The sequence below is a fragment of the Microtus ochrogaster genome, linkage group LG8, assembly GCF_000317375.1.
Source record: "Microtus ochrogaster isolate Prairie Vole_2 linkage group LG8, MicOch1.0, whole genome shotgun sequence".
Taxonomy (NCBI): Eukaryota; Metazoa; Chordata; class Mammalia; order Rodentia; family Cricetidae; genus Microtus; species Microtus ochrogaster.
Window position 1 is genome coordinate 24,992,457 of NC_022033.1, and position 13,900 is coordinate 25,006,356.

Sequence of the window (13,900 nt, forward strand, 5' to 3'; positions counted from 1 at the left end):
CCTGGCTAACTTCTCATTCACACTCCCCCCTCCATCTCCACCCCTGCCTGTTTCTTTAGGATGAGTTTACAGAAAGAGACCCAGCTGTCTAAAGATGCATACATTTACTGGCGCTGGAGAGCTGCCTCAGTGGTTGAGACAGGGTACCGCTCTTCCAGGGGACCTGAGTTTGATTTCCAGAACCTAAACTGAGTGGCTTACAACTGCCCATTAAACTCCAGCTTCGGGGATCTTACACCTTTGGCCTCGGTGTGTGCACATACCCATACATATAATTTAAAAGATAAACACACATTTAGGGCTGCATGTATAGCTCAGTGGTAGGGCATGCGCTTACATGCATGAGGCTCTGGGTTTAATCCCAGGCCCAAACCAAAATAACAAAAGATACACCTATAACATATGTTCCATAAGCATGCAACCCTGGATTCTGGCTTGCTTTTATTTATGTATTCACTATTATACTTTATTTATTTATGTATATACATGTACACATGCATGTATTCCACGGCACATAAAGGGGTAAGTGTCAGAGGACAACCTCTCTCCTTCCAGAATATGAGTCCTAGGGTTTAAACTCTGATTATTAGTTCTGGCAACAGTGTCTTAACCTGCTGCGCCATCTCGCCAAGCATTTTATTTCTGTAGTGTGCTCCGCTCATTGTCACCTGGGGCAGACAACTTGGAAACACTGTGTTCAAATGGACTTTTCAAGTAGCAGTCCTAAAATAGAATGAACAGTACTAATACAATAGTGGCCGGAAAAAAATACAGAGAGTGACAATATCTCTGATTGAACTTTGTATGTAATTATCGCTGTCGAGGCAAATACTACATCCAAGCACAAGAAGTGGAACAGACGGCGGAAGAGATGGCTCTGGTGAAGAGCACTTGATGCTTCCAAAGGTCTAATTCCCAGCACCTACGTGGTGACTCACGACATCTGTAGCTCCAGTTTTAGGGACTCCAGCACTCATCTGGCCTCTGGAGACACCAGGCACACACAAGGTGCACAGACATACATGCAGGAGAAATTCACATATGCAGTAAGAAAAAAAGGTGGAGCTCAAGGCCAGCCTTGTCTCCACAAGTGTCAGGCCAGTCAGGCTATGTGTTGAGACCCTGTCTTAAAAAAACAAAATAGAGGGCTGGAGAGATGGCTCAGTGGTTAAGAGCATTGCCTGCTCTTCCAAAGGTCCTGAGTTCAATTCCCAGCAACCACACGGTGGGATCAGATTCCTTATTCTGGTATTCATGAAGACAGAGCACTCATATACATAAAATACATGAATAAATAAATCTAAAACAGAGAGCTAACTGGGACTGTGGCTCTATAGTTTAGCATGTGCAGCTCCCAGCCCTGGCTTCCATCCCCAGGAGAAATAAAAACTCAAATAAATTAAAAATAAGCGCATGAAAGCCAATTTCAGTAACTGAATTAATTCAGTAATTAATTACAGAAGAATTTATTAATATAAACAAATAATAGAATAATTAATTTAAATTAATTATTCAAACTGGATCAAATATATTACTAAACAGTAAAAATAGAATTTTACTGATTTTTATGTGAATGAGTGCTTTGCCTGCATGTTTATATATGTGGCATGTGTCCATGCAAGTCAGAAAGTGTTTGCTCCCCTAGAACTGGAGTTCTAGATGGTTGTGAGCCCCCATGTAGATGCTGGAAATTGAACTCAGGTCCTCTCCAAGGGCCACCAGTGATCTAACCACTGAGCCATCTCTTCAACCTGAGCTTTACTAAATTATAAGCTGTAGAGTTACACTTTGAAGTTTATTTGCTTTTTTTGGTGTGTTTTGTTTTGTTTTGTTTTGCTTTGGAGACAGGGTTTCTCTGTGTAGCCCTAGCTGCCCTGGAACTCAGTCTGTAGACCGTGCTGGTCTTAAATTCACAGAGATCTGCCTGCATTGAGGTGTCTTAAAATTTTAGGCAGGGGCCAGCAAGATGGCTCAGTGAGGGAAGGCCCTTGCACCCAGGTCTGAAGATCTGACTTCAGTCCCTGGAACCCACATGGTGGAATGAGAGAACCAACTCCTACAGGTTGTCCTGAGACCTCCAGGTAGGCACAATGGCATGTACCACCTTCTTTTGGTTTGTTTGTTTGTTTTTTTGTTTTTATCCAAGTCTCGGTTTCTCTGTGTAACAGCCAGGCTGTCCTGAAACTCGCTTTGTAGACCAGGCTGGCCTCACTGCCTCCGGAGTGCTGCCATGGCCCAGCAGCACGTACCTTCTTTCCTCTCCCAAAATAAATAAATGTAATAAAAAAAACCATTTTAAAAAATTAAAATGTTTCAAATGGCCACATGAACTTACAGGATGGGAATAATTCAAGCCCAGATTCTTCAGCCTCAGAGTCAGTGTAGTGTCATTGTTTATCCTGAGTCTGCTGTGTAAAAACGCAGACTCATATCATAACGAAGGGAGACATGTCTGTACAGGAATCAGATGTGTGCAGGGAGGAATTTTCCTCAAAACGAGTGCAGGCAGCTGCCTCTGGTTTCTGGGGGTAGGGATGACCGTGACTGGAGGTGCTTGAATTTAATTAATTGGCTTGTAGAATGTTACCTGTCACAGGTGGGAAGCCATGTAGAGCTTACAGTTAAAACTCCAGCTGGAGCCAGGCGATGGTGGCGCGCACTTGGGAGGCAGAGATAGATGGACCTCTGTGAGTTCGAGGCCAGCCTGGTCTACAAGTGCTAGTTCCAGGACAGGCTCCAAAACTACAGAGAAACCCTGTCTCGAAAAGCTAAACAAAACAAACAAACAAACAAAAACCCCTCAGGCTGAACCATCAGTATGATCTTGTAGGAGTGAGATTTTTCTCTGGCATGGCTCAGTGTTGAGGTGACACTGTGTTAACAAAAGGCAGACTGCATTTTAATTTTTTTTTTAAGATTGATTTTTATGTGTCTTGAATGTTTTACCTGCATATCTGTGTGCACACAACGTGTGTGCCTGGTGCCCAAAGAGGCTAAAAGAACTGAAGGTATAGACAGTTGTGAACACCATGTGGGTTCTGTTTCTTTGAGACAAGGTCTTACTCTCTCTGCCTCATCTACATTTGCCTCCTGAGTGCTGGGATTGCAGGTGTGCAGGGAGCAGCCTGGTTTTCTTTTCATCTCTTTTGATGTGGTTGCTGGAAACTTCCAAACCACACTGTGGCCTGCTGTGCATTTCTGCCAGGCTGCACTGATGCAGAGAATGGAGGTTTTCCTTGTCTTTACTTGAAAAAAATAAAGTGCTGACAATCTCTTTCCTGTCCCGAGGTTTTAAACTGTGGGGACTTTTGGGGTGTGTATAAACTAAAATCAAACAAACAAACAAACAAAAAACAACTTTGTGAAATTTCGAAGTATTAAAAACCCTAACAGTATGATGTGATAATCTCAGCACCTGGGAGGCTGACGAAGGAGGATTGCCTCAGATTTGAGGCTAGCCTGGGCTACAGAAGGAGATGCTAATTAAAATGATGGGGCCAAGCCTGGGAACCTGAGTTCAATCCCCAGAAGTATGGGAAAGGCTGACCTATGACCTCTGCACAATCACTGCAGTGTGGTATGCGTGTGCCCATATTTGCACACTAAATTTTTTAAATGTACAGAGGCTGGAGCGATTGTTCAGTGGTTAAAGCACCCACTGTACAAACAAGAGGACCGTATTCTAGATCTCGAGTCCACAGAAATAGAGTGGCATGGCGCCTGCAGGGGGACCCAGGGAGCAAGCCGCCCATGAGACTGGCATACTGGCTTTGGGTTTGATTGGGAGGCCCTGCCCCAAAGAATAAGGTGGAAGAGCGGTTAAGGGAGATTCTCAATTGCAACCTTGGCTTCCCATACAGATATGCACACACATGAAAAGAAAAGAAAAAACCAAGTATTTAGGCTTTTAAGTTGAACTTGGTGAACTTTGTTCAGTGTCGTAAGTCTCTGGGAAGTTACTTCAGTTTACTTCTGTTCCCTCACCTGAAAAATAAGGGCGCATAATAAACACGCCTCGGGATTTGTCGAGGGTTCAGTAAGTGCCGGCTACCACAACAGCAATGACAGAAATACTCAATTGTACACCTACTCTTGGTATCTATTTATTTAGTTTTGAGACCCTGCCATAAGAAACAAAACAAAAACAAAAAGCACCAAGGTTAACATGGTGGCATAGACTAGCACTTACTTGGGAAGTGGAGGGAAAATCAGGAGTTCAAAGTCAAGTCTATTACACGTGGATTTCAAATCCAGCTTCAGTTACGTGAGACCCTTTCTCAAAACAAAACAATCCTATTCCAAATGAAATTAAACGAAAAGATACAGATATGGCAATAGTAAGAAAGATGTGGCTGCAGGTTGGGATGAGTGGTTTGAAATAAATGAATGATGGACTTTCTTTTAGGGTAGTAGGATATAAACTTCTGTAGGATATAATCGTGGGCACACACCTATGCATTAATTAGAATTCAACTTCACAGCATACAGAGTGAATCTGGAGGTAGGCAGCAGGGAGTGGATCTGGAAGGAGTTAGAAAGAGGAGTGGGAGTGAAAATGATCAAAATATATTGTATGAAATTCTCAAGAAATTAATAAAAGTGTTGAAAATTAAAGAAAAATTAATAACTTTGTAATTAGCAAGACTGAAAAGTCAAGCTGGTGTGGTGGAAACGGAACTTAGTGTTGGGCTATGGCTTTAGGTGTCAATGAGCATCTGAGTTATGTGCAGATCAGTGACTACAGAGAAAAAACTCATCCTGAGTGAAGAAAAACGCTTAGCAAATATGTAGAGTCCACTCTCGGTGGAGATGAAGCCTGACTCCCCATTGTCGTGCACAGTTGGCTGAGAAGAGCGACTTCCTGACAGAGTCCACAATGAAAGGGAGCGACACTTTGGTCTTGTTTCTGTGTGGGATGTGGGATGTGTGTGGGCCCGTTCCTGAGCAGAGGCCACAGAAGGATATCAGTGTCCTGCTCTATTTCCAATCATTTCCTTTAAAATTCTCCCATTTACCCCAGGACTCGGCTGGCACATGGTAGCAGCCAGCAAACCCTAGCAATCCTTGGCTCAGCACCACCCCAGCACGAGAACAGGAGGTGTGGGTGGTGATTGTGTAAGTTCTGCAGATTTGAACTCAGGTCCTCTTGCTTGCCCAGCAAGTGCTCTTCCTCACTGAGCCACCCTCCCAGCCTGAAAAGGGGTGGGGAGGGATCATTTTATGTTGGCGAAACCTGGCAGGAACCATCTCAGCTAGGTGATCAAATTCAGCATTAATAGAGGTCAGTCACATTAGTGTCTGAGAAAATAAAATGCCATGGCCAGGAGGAGCCTAATGAGACAACCTAAGGCCACATGGCATGCCCAGTGCATCTGGGAATAGGAAAGAACATTAGTGACTGGGCCTGGTGATATATGCCAGTTCCTCAGGCTGAGGCAGGAAGACCACAGGTTCAAAGGTACTGAGAGAATTCAAAGCCAGCTAGGATATCTGAGCAAGACCCTGCCTCTTAAAAGTTAATGGGCTGGAAATGCAGCTCAGCTGTAGAGGGCTTTCCTAATATGTGTCCGGCCTGGATTCAGTAGCCAAGTCTGCTCTCCTGATGTAAGCAAGTATCGGGCAACTACTTGAAACAAACATACCGAATTGATACATGGTGCTAATTACAGACTTAACGGTGCGTGGGGTCGATGGAACGTTTGTATGCACAATTTTCTTATTATTCTAAAACTGTTCCAAAAAGTTTTTCTTAAAGGTTTGTTTTTCTTTTAGGAGAGTGTTTTGCCTGCATGTATGCGTGCCGGCTGTGTGCCTGTCTGGTGCCTGCAGAGGCCACTAGTTTGTATGACAGTCTTTCGCCACCATGTCCAGCTTGCAATTTGTATTTAAAAGGTCAATAAGGAAAAGGGACCAAGTGATGCTGAACTGTAACCCAGGACTCGAGAGGCCAGGCTAAAGCTGTATAGTGAGGTCCTGTCTCAACATGCCTAAATAAATAAACAAGAACAAAGACAGATGACTCACTTCATGATCATTTACGAAAGAAACTGGCGTAGCCAGGGTACATAAAGCCCGTGGCCCATTATGTTCACGGCCCGAAACCATTTTAGTAGAGATCAGCATGTATTGTTTGATCTTCAAATACAGAATGAGAGCGAAGACCACTCGGGCTGCAGCTGGCAGAGAGGCCTTGCTCCACTTTCTTCTAATTTGAAGAATTCCTTTTGAAAAAAATAATAATAAAGTCCCGTTCCACAGAAGCCATAAGGATGTCAGTCTTAGTTCTCATTGGTGGCAGAAGGCGGGGCAGTCCGTCGGGGGAGCCTGCTGATTGGTTAGCTGCGTTACGGAGCTTGTTGTCCATTGGCCGGGTCCCTGGAGCGTGAGTTACGGACCACAGAGGCCCGCGCCGCCGTTCCCATGGCAACAAGGCTTGGAAGAGCAACTCAGCTGGGAGCCACCCCCAGCTCCCTGCGTAGGGGGCAGGGCGGCCTGCAGAGAGAGCACTGGGGCCCCCGTGCAGGGGTTGAAAGGGGCACGCACCGCCACCTGGAGAGAAGCTGGACAGAGCCACTCTCAAAGAAAACTTCCCGTAATTCCACCTCCTCCTGATCTCCTCTGTCGGTGGCATTTTGAACCCAGAGCCTGACACAGACTAGCCCCCAGTACTCCATTTGAGAAAAAGAGGAAGGAGAGGGTGCCAGTGGACGAAGGCACGAGACCGGTACCTGCTCTTAGGAGTCCTAGAGCCAGGGTCATGATAGCCTTGGACAATGCACACATCCTAGGCATGGTAGGCCATTGAGAAATGGACGATTTACTGAGGGAGTGTGAAAGTATGAAAACCCCTGCTGTGTGGATCCTGTTTTATCTCTCAGGCTTAGAACTCTCCTGGGAGGTTGGTAGCATTCCTTCCGTTCCTGGCCACTGTAGGCTGCTTTGTCTATCCTGCCCTCTCCACCATGATGGAAGGAAACTGAGCTCCAATAAATTCATTCCTTCCGTTTATGGCGGGAATACTGTCACAGAATGGATGTTAGCTGCAGCAATGTGCCCTCAAACTTCCTGCAGTGGCCTCCTGTTTCCCATGGGGATGGGCAGCTCAGCTCTGTAGGGATCTAGATGTCAAGGCTACCACCCCGCTCAGGGCCCATCCATTTTTAATACCTACCGTGGTATGTACACACAGCCGGGCTGGAGCACTGGGTTTCACTCAGTTTCTAGAATCTTCCCAGTGCTTACTTTAATTGCTTTTGCCTAGATCAGCACTCTTGCTTTCTCTTGATCATCTCCGTACCTTGTCCTTTCCTTGTCTCCGAAGAGCTTTTTTTGTTTTCTTTTGAAGACAGGGTCTCGCTGTGCAGTGCTGGCTTGTCCTTGTCCTGGAACTCACTGTGTGTAGACCAGGCTAGCCTTTGCTTTCCCAAGTGTTGCAATTAAAGGCATGGGCTACTGCACCAGGCCCACTTAAACTATTTTCTATGGGAAGTTATCTCTGAGCCTAGTCTGACCCAGCTTTCCCTGTTCAACAGGGTCTTCCCCCTGCATGTATCTATCAGTTTGTGTAACTAGGGAACTGCTGAGGTCCAGATACTTTCAAAGGGGCTTTTATGAACGTTTAAGGGGACAGATGGAGGCCTGACTGGAAGCCAGGAAACGAAACATTGTTCTTAGATACAACCTACTAGCCCTGTCATCTCCAGGCCTTGTCGAGGGCCACATCTGCAACCCGTAGTTGGCCTGAATTCTGTCTGTACCTCAGGCATGGCAGGCAAGCACTCTGTCCCTGAGCTGACCCCCAGTCCTGCGGGCTGTCTGCTCAGGCGGCGTCTGCTATTGGGTTTCTCTTCCCGAGCCCCCTGGTCTTTCTTCCTCATGAGCGTGGGTCTCAGTCAAGACCCTGCCTCATCTAGGGACATTTATTTGCTTCAGAAAGTTCTAGATAGACGGGTTTGCTTTGCCACAGCAAGTATCTTACGATAGTGAATGTGACTTGTGAGCTGAAGGCTGGGTTACCTGTCCCCATCTCCACCGTAGCCTTATCTGCTGGATGGCAGCTCAGTAGAGCGCCACGCTGGGCCTGCTTGCAGCAGGGACTGGCTCTAGTCCGGCAGCCTCCCTGAGGAATTGCAGCTCCGGGGCTGCGCTCCAAAGGGGAGAGGAAGCTGGGGGAGGTTTTGTGTGTTCCGCCTGCAGAAGGCCCAGGCATGCATGCGGAGGGGGATGGGCAGGGAAGCAGTTTCTTCCACGGGGTTCCAACGGGTGGGGGAGGGGCGTTGAGCGAAGCCTCCTTCAAACACTGGCTCCTGGGCACACAGCCTGCTGGGAGGAAGGGGGTGGGGAGCGAGCTGAAAGCCCGCTTTCTCTTGGAGGCCACAAGCACTGTCCAAGGGAGAAGATGGGGGAAAGAGGAAGAAGGGGAGGGAGTCGCTCCGGAGGGTGAGTCTGAAGGCTTCTAGACCCCAGGAGAGGGGCTGAGCTGGTTAAGGACAATTTCCTCCTAGGTCCCAGCTTCGGATCTGTTCCCCAAAATCCTCCTGTCGCCAACTCTGAGAGTCTGTAGCTGGGAACTTTATCTTGTAACCGTCAGACCTTCAGAACACTTCAAAGTTGAAAGCCCTTCACGGGGCAGCAAAGCACTGGATCTGGCTGGCCCCTTTCCATTCTCTCTCAAAGAGGCGCGCGCGCACACACACACGCGCGCACACACACACACACACACACACACACACACACACACACACACACACAAAGAGTCCCCATAATCTCAGCAAACTCGGGAGATCTAGTCAGGACTGAGAGTTCCAGGCCAGCTATAAGGTCGTGTCTTAGAAAACAAAATTTGCCCAGGCAGTGGTGGAGGACACCTTTAATCCCAGCACTCAGAGGCAGAGATAGGTGGATCTCTGTGAGTTTGAGGCCAGCCTGGTCTACAAGAGCTAGTTCCAGGACAGGCTCCAAATCTACAGAGAAACCCTGTCTCAAAAAACCAAACCAAAACAAAAAACCTGCCAGGCAAGGTGGCCTCTGTCCTTAATCCCAGCACTCATGAGGCAGAGGCAGGTAGAGCTCTGAGTTCAAGACCAGGTTGGTCTACACAGCAAATTCCAGGACAGCCAGTGCTACACAGAGGAAACCCTGCCTCAAAAAACAAACCACAAAATAACCTACAACAAGAAAACTCCCCAAACCTGAAAAGCTCACACAAAATAGTCTTTGCAGTGAGCTGAGCAACCCCAATGCACTGGGCTTCAATAATGGCAAACTCCAGAAGGTCTGTAGGGAAGAAGGGTATGCAGCTTCATCTAACACTTAGGGGAGAAAAATACACAGTTAGTAATACGAAAGATAAATATTTATTCAGAACAAATCTGAACAATTGGTTTTACATTCTAAGCCACAAGGAAATAGCAAAACAGCAAAGAGAAGACAAAAACTGAAGAAAGCAGTTACTGTCTTTCACCTCGACTGGAGAACACGGAGTGGACCCAGGCCCTCTGTCTTGGCCTGTTTCCCCAAGAACACTCATGATTCCGGGTTAAAAACAGCTTTCTCCTGAGAGGCAGAGGCCCAAGGTTTCGGATGCGCTCTCTGGCTTCTCTAGGGGTCCTAGCAGCTGAGGCAGAGGTGCAAGTGTAAACGTCTGGCAAGTTTCTTTACTGAGGGGAACCATTTTTCACTGAGGACAGTGGCAGGGGAAGGCCCTGGAACATGTAAGATGCAGTCCTCGAGTCTGTTCGCTGGTCCTTTCCCTGCTTCCTAGTACTATGGAGTGGCAAGACAAGCTTTCCCTTTCTGCTCTCTCAGGGGATGGCTTCTCAGCTTCTTGCTGGCACCACCCTGGAGGGAGCAGACTTCCTTGGCCCACCAGTGTCGAGGAGACTGTGGTCAAGTGAGAGAGGTAGTGGGGGTGAGCACCGGGCTGGGGGTCAGGGACTCTTACTCTGGACTATCTGAGGCACCACACAGCTGTGTACTTTGATTCATCTGCTGGAGAATCAAGGGGTTAATTTTAAAACACCTTTCAGAAAGGCGGAGGTGAGAGGATCGTTGTATGTAAATTTGAAGCCAGACTGGCCTACCAAGGCAGCCAGTTCCAAGCCAGTCAGGGCTACACAGTGAGACCCCATCTCACATCAAAGCACAAAACAAAAGCAACCTCCCCCAAAGAAAATCCAACGAAAAACCACCGCTTGGGTCTTTCTCAGCAGGAATGCCTGGGCTCCATGCTCCTGCAGAAATCGGCTTCTGAGCCACCGCAAGGAGCTGTCACAAAGTAGATATGCTTCTCCCCTATGAGAGGCCCGTGGCCACCATTCTGAGCTTACTCAGATCACACGTTTATAAGCAACACTGTTTTCACAAATTCTGGTATCACAGAAGCAGCAAATGAAAAGAGCCCAGCGGAGAGCTGCGGAAGGTAGGCACTCTTAACCGAAGCCAGTCGAGACTTTTTCGAGTCTTGGTGGAGTGGCTACCCCGCGTTGGGCCCTTTTCTGGGGGGGAGTGGGAAGGGGAGGCATACGACTGAGGCAGAGAGATGAGCAAGGCAGCCCAAAGGGCAAAAATTTTCTAAAGAGGCAACGTATGAGGAGGGAGGTAGTAAAAAGTACAAAGTGGTCCAGGTGTTGGCGAAAGTACCAAAACAAATGCAAAACGGGAGAAAAAAGGTGGTGAGGGGAGGCAGGCGACGTATCTGCACGCTACAGTTCCAAAATAGTCCTTATTGGTAAAATTCGCCGTTTCAAACAGGCTGAAAAGGAGCACACGTGGTTTTAAAAAGGCATAGAGAGAATGTCTCTTTCAGGTTTTAAAAATATTTCCTTCCAAAAGGATAAAAAGAAAGAAAAGGTCTTTAAAAAAAAAAGTTTTGGCACTTAAGAAGGGTAAGCTGGCTGTGTGTTCGCCCCAGCGGGCAGACGCGCGTTCAGTGCCCCGCCACTCCGGTGAGCTGAGCTGCCACGGAATTGTGAACGGCTTTGGGACATTGGGCAAAGGCGTGTCCTCTCTTGCCACAGAGGTTGCACACGATGACTTTCCGGCAGTAAGGGCTCAGGTGCCCCTCTTCCCCGCACCGGAAACACCTGTCCTGCGTGCAGGTGCCGCTCATGTGGGTCCGGGAACCACATTTAAAGCACGTCTTGGGCTGCCCCTTGTACCAGCTGTAGCCCCTCTCCGCTCCCAGGAAGAAGGCCCCGGGCAGGTGCCTCACTCCGCCCTCCCCCTGGCGCAGCTCGACCTCGCACTTGTACTCCCCGGTCCAGATCCCAAACCTGTCGGTCACTTTCACCGGCACGGCCAGCACGTCGCAGTGGCGCTTGAGCCAGGTCACGATGTCCTCCACGTCCACGGTCTCGTTCCGGAAGAGGATGAAGAGGGTCTTCAAGCTGGACTTGCTCCGCCCCAGCACCACAAAGTTCTCCCAGCAGTCCTCCAGCTCCCGCTTTTCCTCGTAGACGCGGAGAAACAGGGCCAGCTTGTCCGCGGATCGGAAGCTCACGTCGAACTCGCGGCTGCCGGGGATCTGGATGACCGCGTAGATGTCGTCGGGGTCCATGCCGATGGAGCGCAGGATGAGCGCGCCCACCACGAAATCCCGGGTCGGACAGGCACTCTCGTCTCCCTGGAAACAGATGCGCACGAGGAAGCGGCCCTTACCCGGGCCGGCGGCCGGAGGCTCGTCCTGTAGCGGTCGCTCAGTGGCGTCTTCGGTCGCCCCGGGCCTGGCGGGGGTCGCCATGGCCGCCGTCACCTCGGTCTTCTTCCTTCGACTCGCGTCTCCCGTGCCCTTCTTCCTGCAGGCGTCTGCCGCCTCGCCCGCAGGGTCTCGACGGCGGCCCTTTGGGTCCCCGCGGCTGGCGGGTGGGAAGTCGCCGGGGTTCTGGGTGACCAGGCCCGAAGGGCTGCAGAGCCCGCCACTCGCACCGCTGCCCGCGTCGTCGCGCCGCCGCGGCTCGCGGAAGTCGCCCTTCTTCTCCGCCAGGTTCTTAACTACCTGCGCCCAGCCCATCTTCTCGCGGACGCCCTCGGCTTCCTCGGCGCGGGCCGTGGGCCGCGCGGGCAGCGAGAGCTGCAGCCGGCCCCGCTGTCGATCCTCCTCCGCTCCTCCGCCGGTGGCCATGTTACCTCTTTCCCAGCATCCTCCACTCGCTCCCGCGGCCCGAGATGCCCACGGCGCACGCCTGCTCGGGATCAGGGCTGCGGGCGGCCGGCTGCGTGGGCGACTCCCCCGCCCCGCTCTGAAATCCGACGCTTCAGGCTTCCGCCCTCCTGGAAGTCGGCTCTGCCCGAGCCTCGTGCTGGCCGGAGACAGCCCTGGCCCCCGCCAGCATCCTCTCTGCGGAGGGCCGCGCCCGCCCTACCCTGGAGGCTGGGCCCGCGGCCTCGCTCTCGAGGTTTTGGCGTTTCGCAAGCAGGCCTCGATTGCATTCCAGGAGCACAGCTTTCCGTCCAGAGACCGGGCGCAGTTCACCGAGACCTCGCTCGTCTTTGGAGTGCTTTCTGTATTAAAAAGCAAAAGAAATGGCGGCCCCCAGAGCACAGCACAATACAGTAATTTTTTTCCCCACCAGTTTTAGGTTATGCACACACTCAAGTATACAGAAAAGTTGAAATATTTTAGTGAAGACTTTACCGTTAACTTTTTGATATTTCGTAAGGGCTGGAGAAGAGGGCTCACTCAGCATCAGGCGGCTTACAGCTGACTGTAATTCCAGCTTTTTTGGGATCCGTGCACGAACACATAATACACGAAATTAAAAATAAAAATATATTTGTATGGTGGTACACACTTTTAATTCAGCACTCAAAAGGTAAGAGTCAGGCAAATCTCTTGAGTTCCAGGCCCCCAGAGCTACGTAACACTACTTAAAGTGTGTGTGTATGTGTGTGTGTGTGTGTGTAGCCATACTGAATTTCTACAGCGCCTGTATCCATTCGCTGGTGTTTATTTTATTCTGGTCCATTTGCAAGTACTGTGCATTACTTGTATTTTTCCGAACTCATATGGGCTGGGCACGATGGTGCATGTCTGTATTGAGAGGTAGAGGCAAGTTCGGCTAGATCTACCTAGGGAGGGCTGGGCCAGTCTTAACAAGGGAAACACAGCCACACCTTGTCACAAAACAAGAGGATGAGAAGGCCTGGTAGATGGGTCAAGACCCTCGCTGCCATGCCTGCCCTGGGTTCCATCCCTGGGACCTATGTGGTGGGAGGAAAGCACTGACTCCCCTGAAGCTGCGTCGCCTCCCAGGGGTGTTACGACAAGCGCACACACAAAGACACGCTAAGAATGGAAAGGAAACAACCCAGGTTGCTAACTAGGCTGCGGTGCTGCAAAAGCACAAGCCTGGAGATCGGCGTTGGGTCCCTGGAACCTACTTGCAGGCAAAGAAATAAGTACAAACTTGCCTCCTGACTTGGTATGCCATGTGAGTCCGCACATGCGCAATAAGAAACAATTAAAAAACCACGCACAAACCGTGCTCATGTGGGCAGTAACCATATGTAAAGTTTTTTAAGTGCTCCATAGTGTAATAAGCACACTCCAGGCTTTATCACATAGAACCATTCTCTATAAAACCAATGCTATAACCTCATGTGTCGTTTGTTTTCTTTATTTTGTTGTTGTTGTTGTTTTTCTTTGCTTGTTTTTTTCGAGATAGGGTTTCTCTGTGTAGTCCTGGCCATCCTCGAACTCACTTTGTAGGTCAGGCTGGCCCTGAACTCGGAGATTAGCCATCTCTGCCTCCTGAGTGCTGGGATTAAAGGCATGCAACATAAAGACATGTGACACCACCACCTGGCTAAAAATTTTAAAGTTATTTTATGTGTATGTACATGTACTACATGTATACAGGTAGTCACAGAGGCAAGAAGTGGGCAGCAGATCCCCTGGAAC

At 49.3% G+C, this 13,900-nt stretch overlaps 1 protein-coding gene across 1 annotated transcript; it reads right to left on the reverse strand.

Moving 5' to 3' along the window:
* Positions 1–9,104: 9,104 nt before the first annotated feature.
* On the reverse strand, positions 9,105–13,134 carry Zcchc3 (zinc finger CCHC-type containing 3). The gene has a single exon (XM_005363192.3). It carries the CDS (start codon positions 12,119–12,121, stop codon positions 10,928–10,930), a length of 1,194 nt encoding a protein of 397 aa, XP_005363249.1. The 5' UTR covers positions 12,122–13,134; the 3' UTR covers positions 9,105–10,927.
* Positions 13,135–13,900: the final 766 nt, after the last annotated feature.